We start from the raw sequence: 23,123 nt of genomic DNA, 5'->3' as shown, positions 1-23,123 counted from the left end.
AAAACTGATGTCTCTCTAAAAGCAGTATGTGAGAAGAATGTGTGGGCTTTTTTGTGAGTGTGTTTTCAGGTGAACTGGCCTTTTAAAGATGTGAAGACTCTCAGACAGACTGGAGGTTATTAATCAAAGGAGAGAAAAAGATTCTGCATGGGTGATGTTTGTGGTCGACCTTCATCGCAGTTTCCATTTGATACTGGATGAAATAAGTTCTTTATTCTCACCGCCTGAGTTTATTTCATTTCCAGCAGCACTGATGGATGTGCAGTAGTGGCCTTCACCAGTATAGTCAGGGTCATTGATTGGACAAAATCAAAAGCCATTTTTCCATTTCTGAACACCAGACTGCTGGAAAGGTAATGTGTTTTTTGTTGGTGACAGCTGGGGTGTGTTGGCGTGTGTTTACCTGTGACAGTTGCTGTGCGAGTGCAGTTGTACAGGATGGCCAGCTCTCCAAACACTTTTCCTGGACCAATGTTGCAGAGCTTCTTCCCTTGTTTAGACACCTCCACCATTCCCTCTGTGAACAAACACCAAAACACAGAGGGCCTTATTTAAAGGTAGGATTTGGAGGATTTTCAAACAAAACAAAATATAGACATATACAAATGAAATCCTGCTTAATCATCACCTATGGGCTTCTACTCATGTGTGGTGTGACTCTGTTTGCAGAGCTCCTGCACTTTAACTGTATTTTGATGTTTTTGTGAGCTCGGACCGCTTCTGGGAGGAGACTTCTCCAGCCAATGAGAGAGCGCAGGTGCCGTGCCCGAGCGTGTCCAAGCGTGCACCAGCGCGAGCCTTGCCTGAACCTCTTCTGTGAAGCCTTCTTCTGTACCTCCGGGCTCCGTACACCCGGGAGAAATGGCGGATACAGACGTACCCACGAAGAAAAGGAAATTCAATGTGAGTGAGGCAAAACGTCGAGCCGATAAAGCACGGGCCAAAACTTGCGTGAATATCGGGGTGGCTTTCACCCGCTTTCGAGCATTGAAGGAGAGGCTCGGGATGTACAGTGACGCGGAGTTGGCCTGCTTTCTGTTGGACAGGTAAATGCCAAATACAGGCCGGTTAGCTTGTGCTAGTTTGCTAATTTATCAACTTTTCCATTACAACAACTGTAATTCCTACATAGTTTGTTGTGGAGGCTAATTCCGACTATCAACCGATGCAAATAACTTTACATTTAGCTAATATATGGCTTGATGTAGTGTGAGGATTGAGCTTTGAATCATCACTGCTGGGAGGGGTAGGGGCACCGCGCAGTTGAGCCTGATAGGAGGGGCCAAATTTGAATGTGTGTTTACAAACAACAACTGGAAAATACTCCAGACCCTACCTTTAAAACCATCTATAGCTCATGGTCTAAAGTGCATAGTGCAGGTACATGTAGGGTGTGTCCAACTCCAAACTGGGCACTGGTGTGTTTTGGTTGTAACATAGATTGATTCCCATTCCCCTAAAGGGCCCGGACACACTAAGCCAACAGTTGGCCATTGGGCAACGGGCGCTGTGGGTGAGCGCCATATTGACGTTTGGTCATGGACCGTCCACATCAAGATACAACATCCAAGGTACCCTGGGTGTGTTGGTTATTGGTGTATTGAGACGCCGTGTCAAGTTCAGCCTGTTGCATACATTGTCTTCTTTCAAAATACACTTCTTTTGTCACAGGAAATTTAAAATTTACATACAGTCTCTTTCAAAATAAAAGCATTAAGTCAGTACAACAACATAAATTGTTGTTTTTTGCCCCTCCAACAACTAACACACGTGGTTGGGTTTAGGAAAAAAGAGCAGTTTGGCTTTATACTCTTTTGGGACTCCCGGATGAAAGTCATTGTTTGTTGGACCCAAGTCATTGAAATCCGGTGCTTGGGCAGTGTCTTGTGGTATCAGAAACCAACAAAAAAAGCCGTCCTTTAACTTCAGCATGATACGCAGCCGGTTGCCGTTAAAGTTACCAGTGCCTAGTGGTGTCAGATGGAAACGCAGCGGGACAAGGACGAAAGTCAAGGTGGCGAAAGTCTGAGTAGGGCGGGCAGGAGGGGTGGTGAATGGGTCCAACAAACACCAACTTTCACCCAAGAGAGCGGCGTTCGCGTCCCGTTAGATTCTGAAGCCAAACCCTGTTCTTTTTTCCTAAACCTAACCGCTTCCTTTTGTTGCCTAAACCTAACCATGTGTTTGCTGTTAAAGTAAGGAGCATCAATTTGCGTTGTTGTACTGACTTAGTGTCTTTATTTTGAAAGAGACTGTATGTAAATGTTGAATTCAATTGAAAACGGAGGTGTATCTTGAAAGAAGAGAACCTGACATGGTGACCCAGGACGTCAACAACCAAACGCACCCAGGGTACCTTGCACATTGTATGTGGACGTGAAAAGTCCATGACCAAAACGTCGATATGTGACGAGGTCGGAGTGAGAATGTGTTGCACTGAACTCTGGATCAACTGGAGTTTGTGAAGACACTTGAGAGATGTGCTTAAATATGCTTTGTTCTGTCAGCATCTGGTTGTGTTGGTAATGTGCTAACTGGCTAACGAGCATCTTGAATCCGTTCTGTTGGTCTTCCAGTTTCCCTTATTGATTGATGTATACAGACTACCACCACCTGCTGCTATGGGGAGTTATTTCCTCTCCCACAGGCGCAGAACGTACATGCTACTTGGCCTTTGGTTGTAGTCTTTGTGGTGTATTCATGTGCATCTTTTTGGCCGAGACACAGCAGACACGAGGTGACACAACTGTCCGCCTTCATCGTCTCTAGTTGTTTGATGTTGGTTTGGTGTGTCTGGGCCTTCAAAGTAAGATGCACCTGGTGTGTTGCTGTTTACTCAGCTGATTCGGCAAATTGTAGACACAGGTTTTCTGTGCAGATGAGTAAAAAAGCAGTTTTTTAAGGAATGAGTGCTTCATGTTCTTTTTTAAAAACTGTACTTCTTCTCTTTACTAAATTTTAACCTTGACATGATAATGAAGGAGCAAAACTCAGATCAAGAGGCATCTTCCAGCGATCCCTGGCCAAATCTGGCCACACTTTTTATACCAAAATCAGAAAAGACACCAGTTAAATGATGAATTGCTTGCTGTGCCTCATGAAAAACACAAAGTCGGGAGGGTTCTCACAAACAAAGATGGCAATCCATCCAATTCTTGTCGATATTTCAGTCCGAAGTGGTGGACGGATCGACAGACATTTCCATCCCTATAGAACTATAGCCTGCATGGCTGAAACCACATTGACTGAGAGCAGAGAATATGATGTGAACAAATCCATCCTCACTAAACCACTTCAAGGAAAGCCTTGAATTTAAAAGAGGATTAAGCTTCTGGTAAGAGCTGAAAGAGACTAAACTGAACAATGAGGGTTCATCAGAGTTAAACAGCTCTCATGTCGACAGAGCTGAAGGACCAACACAACAACACAGCAGCAGCAGACGCCTCTCAGTGTGAAAGACTGGCTGTCCTTGAGAGGGAAGAACAAGCAGAGTGAAGTGAAGGTGTCAGGAACATATGACTGAAGCTACAAGTTTCTCTGCATGTATTGATGCAGCATGTGTGCAAGCAGCCAGTTTAATCACTTAACACACGAAACACCGACCAGACACTGACCTCACCATGATCTCACCTCAGCTACCGGCACATTACGCGTCTCCTCCTGCTATTTTCTCCACATTGTACTTGGTGTCACATAATGTCTCTGATGGAGCCTCTGTTTACTCCGACTGGTGCCGTCTATTTTGTAATCTTGTGTTGCCTGTGCTCAGACAAATAGGCTGTCTGTCTTTATCAGCCCAGTTCAATGTCTCACCTTGGATTACTTTTGTCCCACTAAGCAGAGCAGGATGTTTTTTCTTGCTTTAGTGGCAGCTTTGGTGTGTCTCTATGTCCCTTCAATACAAGCATACTGATAAGTAGATAACAGATTGCAATGTTTGGATGTTTGTTGTCCCGAGGATGAACCGTAATGCTTTTGGTGACTTGTCCTTTGGTGGCACAGTGAAATTCATCCTCGTGTCTTTGTTAAATATTTGATTTAAGAAATGTTACCATGCTAGCACAAGCAATGTCGGAGGAAGTCTTCAAATCCTTTACCAAGTAAATGTACAGACTCCACGCTTCACTACAAGTCTACACGTCTTATTTAAGTAACTATGTATCAGCAATGTACTTAAAGGCTCTCTAAGTCTTCCTAAGCTTGAAAAGTTTTTGTCATATACAGCAAACTCCTCACGATCCGCTAGCTACATGTCCTCTGAATATGCTGTGAAAAAGTCCGGTCTCTGTAGGCAGCCCAGGCTCCACAAATGGCAGCAAAAACATTTGGGTCCAGGCTGCACCAACCAGCCAGGGCGAGACCAGGGAAAGCAAGCACACACACTTCAGGACACTTGGATCACTACGGACGAGCAGTATGGAGATATTTTGTGGTTTCAGTTATGTGTTTTTGGACATTTGAATCTGGGGCGCCGTCAGCCTCCATTAGGTGTTGTGTTGCTACCTCCTCTCCCCTTGGATCTCCACAAGTGTTGTGAGGACTCTAAAACTTCACCTGAGCCTCCCTCGGCATATGGGTGAGTAGATAATGGCTGAATTTTCATGTTGGGTGCACTTTCCCTTGAACAGGTGTGTAAATCCAGGGTAACTAGCAGCTATCGTTCGTTCATGACAGAGTCACGCCCAACAGTGCTTAGCGTGCCTTCAAAGTAAAAGTTTAATATAAAGCTTTGTATTGGAGTCTGGCTGTGACGAAAGCACAGACAAGTTTCACTTTCAGTTCAGTTTTAAAGCGATGTTTTTATGAAAATGCATATTTTTATGAAGTACTTAGACACCTCATGGAGTATAATCCAAGTTTCAATTATGCATTCGTATGCTGAGAGTTTGTAAATGGATGTTGTGATATCGTTTTCTCCACAAGATCATGGCAGGACAGAGAAGCAGCCATGGCGATCGGCTTCTTTCCTTGCATTGCAGGACTGAATGCTGAAATGAAGATCTTTCATCTCCACAGCCATCAGACTCTATGACGAGCCCAGTCTCACTCTGAAGTCGTCGAAATGCCGCACTTGGGCAGTGACTTGTGGCGTCAGAATGCAACAAAAAAGGTGTCCTTTAACGTCAGCATGACACGCAGGGGTAAATTGTATGGGGCTGTTTCTGTATGATCCTATGGTGCGTACCGTTTTACATGTTGTTTTAATATGACTTTGGTTTCAAGGTTTTAAGAAAGTGAAAAAGTTCAGGGAACATGTCCCCTGTGTCTCCCACTTAAATTACGCCCCTGCTCTATCATTTCATCACTGACAGGGGCTCCTTTCGAATTATTATTTTACACAGAGTTACTATAATATTATTGATTTTAGCCCTCAGACTTTAGGCTTCGAATTTTTGCATTTTGTTTTGCAGCTTTTGTCTGTTTTATGTCTTTGAATTTCATTGTGTTTTGGATGAACCTAAACTTTCCAAGACGTTACTCTGGGCTCTGGGAAACTGCAACTGGTATTTAGACAAAAAGATTCATCATAAAATACAGAAAATCATCATTATAATATCACCTGAAATACACAGTTTCAACCTGACTCTGCCAACAGAGTGCAGAGACGCTGACGCTGATCTTACCCTCCAGAACGTAAACTGTGGAGCCGTCGTCCCCCTCCTGGATGACACAGCAGCCCTTGGTCAGGCTGGTGGGATGCATGCAGTCCATGATGGTTAGGATCTGCACACACGAGCCAATAAATGTGTTTTTAAAATCATGCTACATGAGGAAGATGATATTAAAAAGCAGCTGTGGTTACCTGCCCGTGCTCCAGATGTTTCATGAAGTCATTGTCCATTAGAGCCCTTTGGATCAGCTCACTGGACCTGCAAATACATAAACAGGTCGTACATGTGCATCAGTGTGTGTATCCATGTTTATATATGTGTGTGTATCTGTGTATGTGTGTGTGTGCTCACTCTTTGCTCTTGCAGTAGCTTTTGAGTGTGACGCCAGTGAGCTGGGAGGGGTCCAGCGCTGTGGGCTCTGCAGAGATGGCCTGTCTCTTTATGCGCTGTGGCTCATCAGGTGCTGCTGGAGTCTGAACCAGCGCTCCTGATAAACACAAACAAAGAGATGATATTCAAGCAGCACCTGGTCTGTCATTTCATCCATATGCATGAGCTGCTCAGTCCCCATTAACCCCTCGTTCCTTTCCCTCTCTGAGACCTACTGTTTACAGTTTACTGAAACTGGAATACTTCCTGGAAAAGTTTTCCCCTCAGCAGGTGTTTTAAAGGAGCTTTTAAAAGTTTCATAGCAGCATAAAGTCTTAAGTGTCTCCAGAGGAAGCTGTGGAGAGTCCGATAAATGTCCTTGAGTGATGTCACTTGAGTCGGCGTCAGTTGACAAGTTTGAAAAATAAAAGTAAATCTGAAGGTGTGGAGTACATAAGACGTGAGACCTCTGTCGCCCTCTGCTCGTCTCTGCTGCAGTATACGTTAGCTGCTACAAGCCAAACACAATCTACCACATAACTGCAGGCAGGCTGAGTTGCATTGTGGGTAATGTAGGCACCAGGTTTGGACAAGGAAGAGCAATGTGTGGAATAAAATAAAGATGATATTTCTGGTTCTGCTGCATCAAATCTGATCCTTTTTTCAGCTGTCCGTCATCTCATGATGTTGAGTGTGATGTTAAGAGTGCAATGCTACACAAGTGGGAGCGGACTCCACCTTAAGACCCTCATCATGTCGGGGGTGCGTATCATTTAACTGCAACGTCCTGAAGTTTGACTCTGGCCAAGAAGCTTTGTTGCATGATTTACAGTATCGGTTTTTCAACCTATAGCCAGAAAAAGTGTTGTACGCTACATTTGCACCTTGTTATGTAGTGAACATGTTAAAACGTAACGTTTCAACAATGCTGTGGTTAACATAGTTAGGTTTTGGCACAAAAACACTTTGGTGATGATTGAGGTTGGTTGAGGTCATGTGGACACGCATGCAGTTCTATCCACAGTTCAACTGAGGGTTCGCTTCAGGCCCCAGCAGCTTAGCATCTCACTGCCAACACTGGGTGAAAGCAGCGTTGTCAGGTGGGAAATGTATGATTGTCGTACCAGAGACTCAAAATTATCGTATTTTGAGGGACATTATTGTACATCCGTCATAACCAAAATAACAATCCTACTGATGCGCTATAGGCAAACATAGTCACTCTAGTGTTTACTTTTTTTGGTTTACTTTTTTCCCATTTTCCTTGCTTCTGTTTTTCCTCTTCTTCTTCTTCTTCTTCTTCTGTTTTGAATCTCATTCTCGCTCAACTTCTTGACGGGTCCTAGTGCCTCGTGGGGCGGGTACAGCTGCCCATTCAGCCGATCGTGCTCATTGTTCAGAGACAAACGTCACCCGTATCTCACGCTAAGGAAAGTGCAATTGGCTGGAAATATGTCACATGGGAACAGATGCCTTCAGGGCTCACAAAAAAAACTCATACTGGTTACAACCACACATTGACGAAATCATCAAATTATCGTACATTTGGCCTTTTTTGGGATTATTGATCGTACATCGTACAGAGGGCCAAATTATCGTGCAAATGCGATAATTATCGTACACCTGTCAATGCTGGGGGAAAGTGAAACTAAACAATGGTGCTGGGTCCGGAGTGAGTGTCTGTCGAATGTCCAGTTTAAAACTAACTTCACCGTGGGGATGGGGCTGTGGCTGGCTTGAAAGCAGTGTTTTGAACTGGACTGGAGTGTGGAGGAAGAGACTGGAGCATGTGCAGTCAGTGTGCTTGTTATGCCTACAGTCCATGATGCATGCACGCATCCACACATGGATGGATGACTGTTGGAGCCATAATGTAGTTTTGTTTGTCTATTCCATCCTTATCTAAACAAGCTAAATATAAATATACACATGCAGTTCTGAAACTGAACACAGGGTGGAGCCTTCATGTGTGAAGTGCATGTAGGTGAGCTCCAGGTGTGTGGAACGGGAGGCAAACAGTTTTTGACCGTGTTATGTAAGTGTGTCGTGTAAGCATCAAGTATCGATATCACAATGAGGTCTAATCACCAAAGACTTTTCACATTTCACATTTCAAATTAGTAAAATTACTTGTTATCTTTTATATTTTGTAGGTTCCTCTAGCTACTGTCTGAAAATGTAACAACAAGGGGGCAGTTTAGGTTCAAATACAAGTGTGTTTATCTTTGCAACTTTAAAGCAAATCCAGTTGAAATAAAACACGTCTGCAGAACCTGTGAATAAAACGGACAAAATAATACAGGAAGCAAGTGTGTGGGTGCATCATGAATATATAATAATACACTCCTGGTGGATATTTATAGGAAGTATTTTTAGGGCAGATAATTAATGATTTAGCATCTCCAAAAAGTCTGTTCCTGGGAGAGGGTTAGAGGATAGTGAAACGAATGTTTAACTGAATGAATGAAATATGAAAACTCACTAAACTTGGTGTGAGGTAAGGTTTTTGTTGATGTGGGATTTACATAACCTCAGTGTTTGTTTAATCCTGCCCTGTCTCTGAATGATGGGACCTGTAATTCCACCTTAATCTGACAGGTTAACACACCTGTGCTTCCTGTGTCCACAGTGTTGGCTGTGTGCTGTGAGGCGCTGCGGTGTCTGTCCAGCTCGATCTGCAGCTGTCGGATCAGATCGTCCTTTGTGTCCAGCTCCAGCTCCAGCTCATCGATCAGAGAGTCTCTCTGACGGAGCTCCTCGATCTTCAGCTGCAGAGCCAGCTGCAGGTCCCGCAGGGTGCCGGCACTCTTAGACACAGCCATGTACAGATACATGTACAAGTTCTGCACAGGAGGAAGAGAGGGAGAGTACACTGGTTACAGCTGGGGAATGTTGTACTGTAGTGGAAGGTTACTAAGGACATTTACTCAAGTGCTGTACTTAAGGATAAAATTGAGGTACTTTACTTGAGTATTTTCATTTAATGCTATGTTATACTGCATCTTATGGAGAAATATTTTAGTGGAGACCAGGGATGGCTGTAACAGCCAGTGTTCATTTTGACAGATATTTTAGATTTAGTCTTAGTCTTGAGACGAAAATGCCTCTTAGTTTTAGTCACATTTCAGTCATTTTTATCCTTCATAGTTTTAGTCTAGTTTTAGACGATGAAAATCCAAAACGTTTTAGTCGGCGAAAATTCATGACAATTTAGACGATAAAAACTCAAAACGTTTTAGTCAAAGAACATTCAAAACATTTTAGAAGACGAAAACTCAAAAAGTTTTAATAGACTAAAATTCAAAACATTTTAGTCAACTAAAATTTGAAACATTTTAGTTGACGAAAAAACATTTTAGTCTACGAAAATTCAAAGCATTTTAGACGACAAAAATTCAACAACTTTTAGTCGACGAATTTTTTTTTTTTTTTTTTTATTAAATCTTTATACTAATCCAGTTAATCCATGTTAGTCTGGAGGTTTAAACTCGTGTGTGATTAAAACTAAACTTTCATCTCTGTCAGAGAAAACTGATGTGAGTTCAAACTGTTTACTTACAGCACAGCTACACTCACAGATAACTGAGCCATAAACCCAGAAACCTTCCTGAGACAGTCCAGATCTGAATGGAGTCCGGTGAGGATCAGACGTGAAGTCCGCCGACCAGTGGCCGCTTGCTCTGCTGCCATTCAGCGGCTAACAGGCGGAGCTAGCTGTTAACAGCCACCACTGCAACAAACAAACTCCACAAATCCTTTCAGCAGCTCCACCATCCACAGACAGCTGATTATGTTCTGATGAATTGCAGCTCATAACTTGCACCAACGGCTGACGCTGCTCTGGTGTGAGTGTTTTTGCTGGCTAGGGAAACGTCCTGGTGCAGACTATTTACTGGAGTTTGCCAGCCTGCCGATCATGCAGCATTTGCAGATAATTATGTCACTGTCTGGTAGTCGATCATGAACATCTTCGTCTCGTCTTGTCACATCAGTGAAAATGAAGCACAGATTTCTTAGATTTTTATTATCAAGATTTATTTTTAGCTTGTCAACGTCTCATTTTTGTCGCAGAAAAAAGGTTGTTGACGAAAGATTTTTGTCATAGTTTTCGTCAGCAAAATTAACTTTTGGTAACAGCATCACTTTCACCAAGAAGGGAGAGCTAAGAGTAAGTGTTTCTTGCATGACCACTTACTTCTTGACCTTCATGGCTCAATAAAGAAGATTTTACTGCTACAACACTGATTTACAGGTCTGACAGCTATTTCTGGATCGAGTCTATATTTTTATGACACTGATTTTACATAAATTAGGATTATGTAACTTGTATCAGATTTAGAGCGTGGTCTCTTGGGTAAAATTAGAGGCTTTCATCTCCATTCTTTACAAACCATCATGCTGCTTCAGCTCGCTAAACACTGGCTGATGGGCCGGTATGGTTGTAACACCTTTTTAAAAAGGTTTTAAAACTCACCCCAATGACAACGAAACACATTTTCTAAATCTTTTTTTTTTCCAGCATGCCAGGAGAGTCAGCGAGAGAACTGACAGGGGTGTGGTTGCACACGTACTCTGCATCAGATGAGGTGAAGTAGTGAGAGACAGGAAGGTCTGTCTCCAACGAATACTCCATCTGCAATGTGACATTCAAAGTTACCTAAACCTCAAAGGGAGAGGATGAGCACAGCTGCTCTATGTGGGCGATCACAGCAGTCTGAAAGTTTTCAGTGCAGAGCAAGAGGAAGACTTGACTGGATACTTGACTGAGGCAGCAGACTTGTATATTGGACTCAGCCCACATGAGGTACTCAACACCTGACAGAGACAGGTTAGCCAGTTAGACCTTGGTAGGAATTGGTTATCAGTGTATATAACTGTTTTTTAATGTGTATTTTATGCAATAGATAGGGGTACTTGGTGTCAAAATCTGAGAGCTCTAACGTAACAACCTGGTCTCACTCCGAAGTCATTGAAATCCAACGCTTGGGCAGTGACTTGTGGATACGTGGCCGGTTGCCGTCATGGTTTAACATCACACAGCAACACAAGAATGAAAGTTAAGCCGGCAAAAGTCTGAGTATGGTAGGTGGGAGTGGTGGTGGATGGGTCCAACAAACACCAACTTTCACCCAGGAGAGCGGTGAAGGCGTTCTGCAAGATTCTAAAGCCAAACCCTGTTCTTTTTTCCTACACCTAACCACGTGTTTTTATTGGCCAGGCCACTAGATACTCGCTAGTTTTCAGATACTGGATGAGGTACTCTTTTCCTGAATGTGCCGTTTCATTGAAGTCATCTTGAATGGCTCTAAGGTCCGGGGGACTCGGTTCGTTTAGGTGGGGAATGCTGAAAAATTTCACACCTTCATTTGGTTCGGTTCACTTTCATACTGCGCTTTTTAAAGCGGACCAAACTACAACAGCTGCTCATTTGGGGACGGTATTGCCTGAAACGACCACTGACCAGGAAGGAAAAAAAACACAAGGAAGAAGAAAACCCGGCTCATTGATTGGCCAGGACAGAAAACGGAAATCCATCCCCTTCAGCCGGCTTGGTCACCACAAAAACACCAAACACCAAAATGCAATGTGTTCTACAGCACTTCCTCTCTTTGGTTCACTTCTTTGCTTTGGTTCGCTGGATAGTCCGTTTGCATTTCCCACTGTATTCGAACCACACCAGGGTTCACTTGCAAGTGAACCGAGACCCCCAGTTTTCAAGTGGACCAGGGTTCGCTTGTTTGGTCTGCACCACAGATCGTGTGGGCCTTCACACCACTCCAAACTAACTGAACTATTGGTGGAAGCGGACCTGGGTTTGTTTAAAGCAGACCAAATAGCACCAGTGTGAATGCTTCCTTAGTCTGGCCCCTCCCCCAGGGACCACTTTGCTTTGGGAGACCCTACCAGGAGCTATTAGCCCCAGACAATGATTACGTAGACATGCACACCCCTCTGCCACATCAAGGTTGTGATTCTTGGAGGGGGGCTATTCTTTACTACGTCCCAGCCCCCACCTACGATCATGAGCTCTGGGTAGTGACCGAAAGATGAAGTCACGGATACAAGCAGCCAAAATGAGTTTAATCTGTAGGGTGGCTGGGTGAGAGCACTAACACAAAAATTTAGCAAGTTACAGGTGCTGAGACGAAAAGTGTTACAACCAGACCTGGTCTCCCCTACTCTCCACTGCACTACATTCATCTGACTACTGTGATTACTTTTACTTTGAACTACCCAATAATGTATTAAATTAATTCAGATGCTGCTTAGACATTAACGGCACATACACACATGATATGTGTGTGATATGAGTGATATGAGCACTCTCACATTTAATACTTGAGGTACAATTAGCTGCCAGTACTTGCAGATTTTTAAGTAAGTAAGATTTTGAATGCCGGATTTTACTTTTATGAAGAGCATTCTTTCACTGTGGTATTTTCAGTTTTAAGCTGCAACAATAATACTATTATTAATAAATACCCCATATTCAAGCAGGGCACATTTATCATAATGTTAAAATAAATAATACCTGTTTCACCCTCCAGTCATTCAGTTACAATACTTGAAGTGTGCGTAAAGTTGTTCACTTGCCTCAGTAAATATTCTATTGACACTCCATGTGCAGTCTATAATAAACTTTAGTTTTCAGTGTGTGCTCTGAGGCTCTGCCCCATTAATTCATCCCGTACTCACTTATTCAGAGAGAAGTCCGGATCGTTGAGACGCAGCTGATCAGAGAGTCCAGCCGGAGCAGGAGAGCCGCTCCTCGGTCCCTCTCAGGATCTGATGCGGTCTGACTCTTAATTTGAAATCAATAAATGACTCAGGTATTGTTGGAGCTGTTCACACATAAAGGCGCGCAGGTGACGCTGCGGGTCCTGAGACAAACATCATCAACAGCAGGGTGAAGCAGAGTGGGAGCTTCAGAGGATGAAGAGACGCGCAGCCGCGCACAGCTGAGTTTGACAGCACTCCTTCAAAATAAAAGTCATAGCGTGGATTTATTTTGAAGGTCTGGAAACTGTGATCAAAATATGAAGAAGACTCTGAGAGTGTTGTAGTCCTTTGTTATTCTCAATTCTTGTTCTTATTATTAATAAAAATAATTAATAATAATAAAAATAATAACCGATTTATTTATTTATTTAAATCCAGGCATCATGTCAATGCCAAACATGTTTCCCAAAATAATATCCTTAACTTATTAACGTGCACAATCTTTGTTTAATGATGTGATTTAAGGATTTTTATTTGTCCCACAACAGGATGTACAATGAAATGTGAAGTGACAAACATCACAATACAACAAAACCCAGTGGGTCATAAATAAGGCCTATATTAAAAATAAAAAATTATTTGTACTATATAAAGATAATGTATATTATAATAACAACAGAATATGCAGTAAAATAGATGATGTTAAACCGTATAAACAGAGGATTTAAGGTTTAAATTAAACCATATCTTAACTTTAAATTACTGACATGAATAATGTGCAAGAGGAGAAGTTAAAAATAAATATTGTGCAAGTAATATGTACATGAAATGTGAATTCATAGAGATGAATCAATACATTTATCTCATCCAGTGGTGGTAAGTGCATTCACTCAAGTAAATGTAAATAAATTAATAAATAAAATTATTTGATTGAGGACCTGTACACTATTTTTCAGTATTCTAATTAATTCTTACCAACACCACTGCTGAATGTATACTTGACATTTGATGCATATATTGTATAAATTTCTTATTCTTATTTCTATATTTGTATATATTGTAGTGCACATCGCAACCTAATGCTTCTTTTATATTTCTAAAACTAGTTTTATACATGGTAATGAAACTGTCGCATAATACATATATTTTTATTTTATATTTTAAATATTTTTTAAACACTGCACACACTTGACAAATATATTTTATAATTATATATATATATATATATATATATATATATATATATATATATATATTTCTCTCTGATTGTGGTTTACATAACTGTATGTACCCTCAAGAGGATGAAGCGGTTAGGTTAGATAACTGTATGCACTTCACACTTTATACTCCATTACATTTGTCTAACTGTAGTAGTTACTTTGTAGAAAATTTAATTAACAAATAAAAAAAAACAACAAAAGAAAAAACAACAAGCATTATGAAATAAAATGCATTATTATGCAGTCAATTAAACCACCCAACAGAATATACAGTGAGTCAAATTATCTCACACACAGCTGGCTGCAATATTAAAATGTTACATACACAGGCCTACATGTTGCGTAGTTAAGACTTTTACTTTGACACTAACAATGCTCACAATATTATTATTTTTATAATATTATATTTTTACTTGAAACTTCCAAATTTTGGAAATGCTACTTTTCCTTAAGTAAACTGTCTAAATACTATTTCCACCACTGATCTTATCTTGAACTCCTGAGACCTGAGCTTTTGTTTGGTATGCATTTTTAATTTTTCCTAGCTATTTGAAATTCCTAGGACCTGATAAATATGGAAGAAACAAATGATTTTCTTTAAAAAGTAAATAGTTTTGAAAAAAAAAAACTTTCACATGAGGTCCTCATATGTGGACGATGGGTTTATTTTTAATAGTTACAAGTGTATAATAAAGTATGAAACTGTTGTTGGCTGTGCAAAAATAAAATTATGACAATGCAACTTTTGTTCAGTGTTTTGCAACTCTGTGGGTTAGAGGTCGCTGTTCAAGTCTAAAAGTGTTCAGAACTGTTCATGGCAATACGTGGACATGACTGGGCAAAAGCAAAAATGCACATAATGCAACATTTCTAAAAGCCTTACAATTTGTTTGTTTTATTACTCTGCATGGATTTTCATTGAGCCATAAAAAGGTGTCTTTTTTTGTCTGTGGGAACAGTCTGTCACACCTAATTGGCCTGTGATGATACAATAATAAAGTCCCAATGCCCTCAAATAAGTACTTCCCAATCAACAGTGCCTTGGTTTGTTAAAACAAAAGTAATAATAATTGTGCCTTAAGTCACTTTTGCACAGGAATATAAGAAAAAATTAAAAGCCAACCCCTCAATACTGTGTGTCTATGGTAGTCTTTATTGTCCTAATTATATCTTATGTTATTTATTTACATGTATCCATATCAGTTTTACAGTGAGACAGTTGTGGAGTTGTAGTCTATAGTTGTAGTTCTGCCTTCCGCCGCTGGGTGGCAGCAGCAGCGCACCCGCACCGCTTTTAATTTCGAACCGGAAGTGCTTCTCCTTCACCGGAAGCTTCACAAACCTCACCACAACAAGCACGATGGCGGCGACAGACGGTGAAAGAAAGCATGAAACAGGAAAACTGGGATTGTATCCTTTAATACGAGCTCCGGATATTTATCTGTTCGTCATGTTCGTGTTATAAAGTCCTGTTCTGACGTTTATTAACGATAAAACACCGCGGTAGCTGTTAGCCATTAGCCTAATGCTACATGTTTCTATGGCTTCTTCAGCTCTGTGGTTTCACTGAGCGGCTGCTGCAGAGGAACTGGTTGGATGTTGTTTTAGAGTGAATACTATTTAGTTCTTGGTCCATGTTTTGACTCCAGCTGTCTGAACAAGTTTGTTCCTGTCTGCTGAAACTTAATGAGGTCATTAGGGTCATTATATTTCACTTAAAACTGGCCTGACTCATGCAACAATAACACTTTACAATATAAATAATTAATAATAATTTATAATATAAATTAAATAAGTAAAATAATAAGAGATTTAAATGAGTAGTTGCAGGTCTATCAAATAGTGTTTATGTGTGTGTTTGACATGCGTAAAAGAAGTTATTAATAATATATATTCACTTTTAATAGTACACTTTTATGGATTACCAGTGGTGGAAGGTAACTGAGTACATTTGCTAGTTAAATACATGTACTTAGGTACAAATTTAAGGTAGTTGTTCTTTACTTGAGTCAATTCTTTTCCTGCCACCTTACACTTCTACTCCACTGTATTTATCTGATTGCTTTAGTAACTAGTCCCATTGCATTCATTCATTTATGTAAGTTTTATGGTACGTGTCCTGCTATCTCTGGCCTATCTCACATGGGATATAAGACACTGTTACATAACAATCATCTTCTGGTCTCAAGTGTGCAGAACAAAATAAGAGGAAAAGAAAAGAAACAAATCAAATGCAATGGAAGTACAAAAAGTTAAATTAAATTATAGCTGCTGCGCAGCGATGGGTCGGGTCCGGGCATTTTTAGGCAATTCTTAGCAACCTCTGGAACCTAAGACGGTCATCTACTGCTCTGAGCTAATTGGCAAGTAGCAACTCAACAGTGGCTTCACAAACTGAGTAAGCCATTCACTGTTGTGTCGGAAAGCAGCCATCCATGCATGGAAAGGCAGATTTCAAACCACTGTAAAAAATTCAGTTATTAAGACAAAAATCTGAAAATACACATATTGCATCCAGACAGCATGGAGATGTTGGTAATTTGTTTGTAACAATGATTGATTTGCTCCATAAGTGAAAAACTGATGTTTAAAATTGCCATTTTTACATTGACTCCAATTGTTCACATTAGAGCAAAATTCAAAATGCTGTCAAAAATTCAGTTTTTGAGATAAAATTCTGAAATTTGCCACACATCACCTACCATGACTCTGGAATTTTGTCTTTTTTTCATGAACATTGAAGATTTATTTAGCAAGAATTTGCATGTATATGTTTACAGTACCGTTTACAGTCAAACATTTTGATGCACTGTAGGCTCAGTTTTTGATAAATCAAAAATCTGAGAAACGTAGTTTCTCAGATTTTGGGAGGAGATAGGTTTAAGAAGTTTTACAGTTTCTGAAAAAACAGAGTGATGAACTTCAGGTTTTGGGAGGAGATAGGTTTAAGAAGTTTTACAGTTTCTGAAAAAACAGAGTGATGAACTTCATAATTTTTAATAGGTTTAAATGTACAAAAGTTTCTTCAGTATTGGGGCTACAGTTTGATGAAAGTTGTGAAGTTGTAGCACATATGGTTGATTTGTTCAAAGTTTTGAACTTTAGACGCTTGCTGTAGCGCCACCATCAGGACTATTGGCTTGAGTTTACAGCTGAGGATATCTGGCATGAGACTGGACCTTTGTGCAAAGTTTGGTGAGTTTTCACCCATGGGAAGAATGATTTCCTCGGGAGAAGAAAGAAGAAGAAGACCCTAGGATTACAATAGTGTCCTGGCAGCTTAGCTGCCCGGACCCTAATAAATAACAAAAAGACAAAACATCTCAAAATGAGGAGAAACCACCACGCCTTTACAAACTATCTTGATAAAGATCACAAATTAACAAATTAAGAGCTTTAAGAGTTTATAAAATATAATGTTTTGTCATAAATTAAACTACTACTACACAGTTAGTACAAGTAAAGCTGAATCGACAAGTCAATTAATCAAGTAACTAACTGAGAGAAAATGAACTGGCAGCTATTTTGATTTTACATACAATTTCAATGCAGGACTTTTAATTGTGACAGGTTATTTACACTGTGTGGTATTAGTACTTTTACGTAGGTACAGGATCTGAATACTTTTCAATCACTGAGGATTTCTGTCCTTCACTATTGATTTAAGTGCTGGATCTGCCAGTTTCTGTCATAAATATCCTCCTCCTCTTCTTTTCGTTTAATATCAACATCACCTCTGGCTGAAATGAAACTTCCCCCAGATATTTATCCTTTATTTTTATTTATGGTATGTATGTTGTTTGTCACGCTATCCAGCAGGTCTGATACAAAGGTGACAGAATGACATCCACAAAAGATGAGCTGCAGGTTTGTTAAATTTTAAGGTCCAGTGTGAAGGACTTAGGGGGACATATTGGCAGAAACATGGCGGTGCAACATGGTGATCTTCGTAAATGAGGACCTGCTCCCTGTGTAGACATTAAGAGCTCATTATAAGGTAACGAAAACAAAATAGTTTTTATTTTTTTAGGTGATTATACACTAAAGAAAACATACTTATTACATTATATTCTATTTCTGTCAATATATCACCCTAAATCCTGTGTTTTAATACACAGCATGGACTAATAAATATGTTAGATTTCTTTAAAATGTACTCAGCATCATGTTCAGCTCCATGTTCAGCATAATGGAACTCTCCCTTAAGTCCTGCTTTGGGAAACGTGTGTAAAAATTAAAGAGCGCTTGTAGAAATGATTGTTAGCTTTTAAGATCAGGTCATTATCGGAGAGCAGCGCCCTTTAATTTAAAGTAAAGTCTAATTTAAACAAGCCTCTCTCTAAAGATGAGCAGCACAGACACACCGTAGCAATGATGTCATCTAATGGCTTATCCTGGAGCTGCCTCATAAAAAAAACATCCATTTTCCACCACCTCTTCACACTTATTCCTGGATGATCCTGCGGCGTTCTCAGGTCAGACAGGGTATATGATCCCTTCATTAAAGGCGAATAATGAAACAACTCTGAGGTCACTGATGACAACCATCAGGGTGCTGCTGATTATCAGCTGGAAGGCTTACAGTCAATATTAAATCCATCTGGATGAAATAGGTCAGACAGAAAAAGGACATTAATTGACACTATTAAACCAAATCATTGATTTGTCGTTTCTGTTTTACAGTGTAGGCTGTGTGTGTTTGCATATGTTGACTCTACTGTCCAAAATCAATCAGTAGTGGAATGTAACTAAGTACATTTACTCAAGTACTGTACTCAAGTACAAGTGCTTCTTTCTTCTTCTACTCTCTTACACCTCAGAGGGAAACATTGTTCTTTTTACTCCACTACAATTATTTGATAACTTAAGTCACTACCTACTTTACAAATGAAGTGCAGCTGAAACAAGTGCATGTCGCCCTAGGTTTTGCATGGTGTTCAGGGTTCCCACAGTCATGGAAAACCTGGAGGAGTCCTGGAATTACCTAGTCACATTTTCAGGCTTGGAAAAGTCATGAAATTAGGAAAAAATCATTGACAGGTTTGGAGAGGTCATGGAATTTTGTTGTGTGTAATGAAATTTATTTTCTGTAGCTCATGACATAACGTAGCTCTGATACGCGTCAATGTGTGACAGTGTTTTGTTTACCAACACGTCCGTCTTCATTTTCTCCCAGCGTTCCGTCTCTCCCTACATATATGCCAGCTGACTGAAATTATAACTCAATAGAGTTTGAATCTGATACGTTTGAAAGTGTGTCAAGAAAAAGAAATATTCTGGGTCTTTGAAAAATCATTTTGAAGTATTGAAATTTTGTCCATGATAATGTATAGGAACGTTGTGTGTCCCGCACCGTCGGGCCCTTGTTGGCTTTTTGTGGCCGGTTCAGCGAGTTGAATCAGTGTCTGAAATGGCGGAACCTGTCTGTGAATGAAATCACTCTGATTGGCAGTTCAGCTCAGCGCATGAGAAGAGAAACACAAGTGAGGAAAGTAAACAAACAGCTGAAATCAGCAGGGCGTGAGAACGAAACAAACGTGATACATTAGGTTTTTTTAGCCTGTGAGCTCTTTAGCAGAGATATTTCGTAACATCGTAAAAACTGCTCACTGGTGCACAGTAAATATCCTCGGTTCGTTCAACACTGGGTTGTGTTCTTAATGTGCTAACTGGCTAACTAGCGTCCTGTCAGCCGTCCGGTTTCAGTTTTTGAATGATGATTTGAGAGTTATTTCCTCTCAAGCAGGCGCAGAACGTACGTGCTAGTTGGTCGTTGGCTGTCGTCTTTGCGGTGTGTTTAAGTGCAACTTTCTGGCTAAGACACAGGCAACATGAGGTGACGCAACAGTCGGCCTCAGTCCTCACTAGTTGTTTGGTATCGGTTTGGTGTGTTTAACCTGGCTTTGATAAAACAGATTAAAACTAGTTATATTTAAACAAAAAATAAACCTTCCTGAAAAACTGAAAGTAAACTGAAACTAGCAAACACACTCTGAAAACACTCAAAACTAAAGTAAAATAAAAGCTATTAAAGTTCAGAACTGTTATGACCTTGATACAGAAATAAAAGTGAGCTTTGGCACAGACAGTTTGGATTGGAGCACAGAAAATGTTTGCTGTGTGTAAAATGATTTTGTGTCTGTCTCTGGGGTGGGGGTTTGAGACTCTGAGCTCCTCTGGTCTTCCTTAACCCTCCTGCAGCTCTCTGGACGTCCCCTTCCCGTCGTCTCGTGAAGCCGTCATTGCTCTGCGCTCTCTGTCCCCGGACCGCGAGCCGAGGAAAGGCGGCATCAGCAAGCAGCTCACGGTGACGGGCAGCACGCTGTCTGTGTGAGGAAACACTGTCAGACCTCTTCAGGCTTTAATCTGACACTCACAGGTCTGTGATTTAACTTCCTCTTCGTGTGTTTATTTCAGGAGGTGGAGCGCAGACGAAGCTCGGATCCTCAGGGTGTCTGTGAACTCGTTTCTGGATCACCTGTCGCTCGTCATGGAGACCATGGAGGCGTTCGGTCCCCCTGTTTCCCAGTGAAGCCCGACACATGATTCAGGACTATTTTCACCCTCTCGTCGTCCTCTGGAGGATTCAGTCGTGAAACTGTGAGGATTGAAATGGGACGTTTGAGCAGCTGGCAGCTCAGACTGTGTGGTGATACTGTTTGGGATTGTTTGCTTGTTTAAGTGGAACAAAGAGGCCATGTTTTTGACTGTGGCTGGGTTTTTATTCAAACTTCCTTTGTAGTAAATAAAGTCTGCTGCTATACGATAGATCAGATCAGGGGAATATCGGCTCCACTGGAGCTGAGACAAGAAGTTGATTAATCCACAAGTTGATGACAGGAAACTAATCGGACACTATTTTCAAACAAAAACTGGAAATAGTTTCTGGTGCCAACTTCTCAAATATGAGTTTTTTAAATGTCAGTACAAATAAGATATTAGACAAAAGAAGTCATTTGCAGTAGGGATGTAGTAGCGATCTCAAAAGATTGATTTGGGGGTCAGTCAAGGCATTTTTTTTTATCTGGTTGGGATCAGCTTTATTGAGTCTACAGAGCCGCCGATCCTTCATCATGCACAGCAACGCACAGTGCAGCCGTCTCCAACTCTCCTGAGCTCCACCCCCACATGGATGTACAAAGAAAGCCCCGCCCACTGTAGAACACCGCATGCCAAAAATGACATCAAAATGCAGTATGCTGATATTTATGTAATTTTTTTAAAAAGTTGTGAGCACTTTCATTTCAGTTCAGTGTGAGAGTTGCTGCCATCTTTGGCGTGTTGTGTTTCACTGCTCCGCTCAGAGAGGCAGACAGTGGTGCAGAGCTGAAGACAGTCACACTCACCAAACCACTGCAAGTGTGACTAAAACCCCTTCAAGCAAAAAGCCAATAAAAGGAATATATTAATGTAGCCTGATCCGTGCAAGTGTTGCACAGACGATTTAAGTAAACACTCACAGTTCATTGAGGTAACTCAGACAAGGCTGCACTGAAGCAACAAACTCAGAGAAGGTCTAGTGTGTAAGATTTAGTAGAAACATGGCGGTGCAGCGTGGCGATCTCCATAGACAAGGACCTACTCCCTATGTAGATATTAACAGCTCATTCTAAGGTAATGAAAACAATACAGTTCTTATTTTCAGGTGATTATACACAAAAGAAACCATACTTAGAATATTATATTCACTTTCTGCAAATACATCCCCCTAAATCCTGCATGCTGGACCTTTAAAGGGACAGAAGTTCCCTCAAGACAGCAACGAGGCCAAAAACTGATTTAAGAGAGTGTGTTTTTTTTTTATACTTTATTTTGTAGAAAAATAAATACATTTAAAAAGTATTGAGGAACAGCTTGTATGCAGGGATTTGCTTTTCTTAATGCTTTGCAGGGCTCTTTTACTGTTAGACATACATTGGCTTTATTCATATCTAGGAAAATATTGGCAGATACTTAATATTTAATGACTTCAGTCGGGACATCCCTAGTTTGAAGACGTCTTCTTGGTCCCTGGGATGGACATTTTCCTCAGTTTGATTCCCTATAAAGTAACGTTTGAAATTGAGATTTTCTTGCATCACCTACAGGGTGTTAAGTTGCTTTAAAGTCACCTGAAGTCATCGTCCACATCGAGCTGCTCCCTGTGTAAAGTCATGTTAACGTTGTGCCTCTGTTGACTCACTTTGGTTCAAATTAAAATATGTCATCAACTGTTTGTGATGATGTGGTTCATTATTCATGTTCCCCTCAGGATGAATCGTTTAATGTACCTCTGGCTTTTCATCAGGCGCCTTCATCAGATCAACATTTCAGTGTGTCCAGTGCTGTATAGTTTATGATGACATTCCCATGGTCAGACCAACAGAGGGAGCTGGAAGATAAGAGATAAGAATCACACACCTGTTTGTGTTTGTTTCAGAGCTACACAGAAACTAAAAGTGACTTCTCTCCCAGCAGAGGTGAAACAGAAACATGAAGTCTGTGTTTAAGTCATCACACCTGTGTGTCAGCCATGTAGTAACAGGTTAATCAGAGTGTATGTGGTAGACAGTGTGAGGTTTGTCTCTGACAGGATATCGGTGAAGAGGAAATGAAGCTCCACAAAGACTGGCAGAGTTATAATAAAAACTTCTCCTCAGATGACACACACAGATCAAATGTCTTTCTCTCCTGGAAACATTGTTCACTCCATTTTCACAATAAAAGCATCGAGTTACTCTGAAAGGATTGCAGTGATTTACTTAATGCAGACGGTAATAGAATGATTTCTTCAGAGGGTTGAAACACAGATCGTATTCTTTCATTTGAACAGTTTAATCTTTGGAATAAATACGGAAACTCATATTTCTACATGTGTGGATGTGTGTGATTTAATAATAATAAAAAAGGAGTGTAATCAGATATTTTATTCTGTACAATGATACATGATGCTCTTCATGTACATGTCAAGATCTTCTGCTATAGAAACATAATGAATGTTTTTTACTGAAGAGGCAAAAATGTGTTTGCTATGTGATTCAGACTGAATCCGTGTTTTACGGCTCATAATAGACCATGATGAGCAGCAGGAGCAGCCCTGTGCAAAAACCAGACCCCCTCTGAAATCTTATCAACTTCTGCTTGTACAACAGGCAGAGTCAGTGGCAGAGATTCATAGAGGAGAGGTGAAAAAGCTGAAGGTTAATGGCAAAGAGGACACATC

The 23,123-nt window shown here is 40.6% G+C and overlaps 2 protein-coding genes across 3 annotated transcripts in view; one reads left to right on the top strand and one right to left on the bottom strand.

Annotated features, from left to right (window-relative positions):
• LOC125905553 (cGMP-dependent protein kinase 1-like) overlaps nucleotides 1-12,891 on the bottom strand; it is a 29,766-nt gene extending 16,875 nt beyond the window's left edge. The window contains exons 1-6 of one of the 2 annotated variants that reach the window (XM_049603575.1): nucleotides 12,678-12,891; nucleotides 8,590-8,824; nucleotides 5,964-6,099; nucleotides 5,804-5,870; nucleotides 5,625-5,724; nucleotides 404-517 (exon numbers count right to left, since the gene is read on the bottom strand). In XM_049603575.1, coding sequence (XP_049459532.1) covers nucleotides 404-517; nucleotides 5,625-5,724; nucleotides 5,804-5,870; nucleotides 5,964-6,099; nucleotides 8,590-8,815 — 643 coding nt within the window. In that variant the 5' untranslated portion in view covers nucleotides 8,816-8,824; nucleotides 12,678-12,891. Of the gene's footprint in view, nucleotides 1-403; nucleotides 518-5,624; nucleotides 5,725-5,803; nucleotides 5,871-5,963; nucleotides 6,100-6,217; nucleotides 6,375-8,589; nucleotides 8,825-12,677 lie in introns of those variants that run through there. The other variant, XM_049603576.1, reaches the window with a different exon arrangement.
• Nucleotides 12,892-15,234: 2,343 nt separating this feature from the next.
• On the top strand, nucleotides 15,235-22,136 carry LOC125905570 (EKC/KEOPS complex subunit LAGE3). Its single transcript, XM_049603604.1, has 3 exons — nucleotides 15,235-15,331; nucleotides 20,123-20,251; nucleotides 20,339-22,136. The coding sequence occupies exons 1-3, from the start codon at nucleotides 15,282-15,284 to the stop codon at nucleotides 20,451-20,453; spliced, it is 294 nt and encodes a 97-aa protein (XP_049459561.1). The 5' UTR covers nucleotides 15,235-15,281; the 3' UTR covers nucleotides 20,454-22,136.
• The last annotated feature ends 987 nt before the right edge of the window (nucleotides 22,137-23,123 follow it).

Source organism: Epinephelus fuscoguttatus, linkage group LG18 (genome assembly GCF_011397635.1).
Source record: "Epinephelus fuscoguttatus linkage group LG18, E.fuscoguttatus.final_Chr_v1".
NCBI classification, from domain to species: Eukaryota; Metazoa; Chordata; class Actinopteri; order Perciformes; family Serranidae; genus Epinephelus; species Epinephelus fuscoguttatus.
Note: the sequence above shows the minus strand (reverse complement) of the source record. Positions and strands in the feature narration are given on the sequence as shown.

Excerpts from the sequence above, each read along its gene's own strand:
- LOC125905570 (XM_049603604.1), top strand. The coding sequence starts at position 15,282 with ATGGCGGCGACAGACGGTGAAAGAAAGCATGAAACAGGAAAACTGGGA. Across the intron at positions 15,332-20,122 it reads GAAACAGGAAAACTGGGATT|CTCTCTGGACGTCCCCTTCC; the intron begins GTATCCTTTAAT and ends ACCCTCCTGCAG. Across the intron at positions 20,252-20,338 it reads ACGGGCAGCACGCTGTCTGT|GAGGTGGAGCGCAGACGAAG; the intron begins GTGAGGAAACAC and ends TGTTTATTTCAG.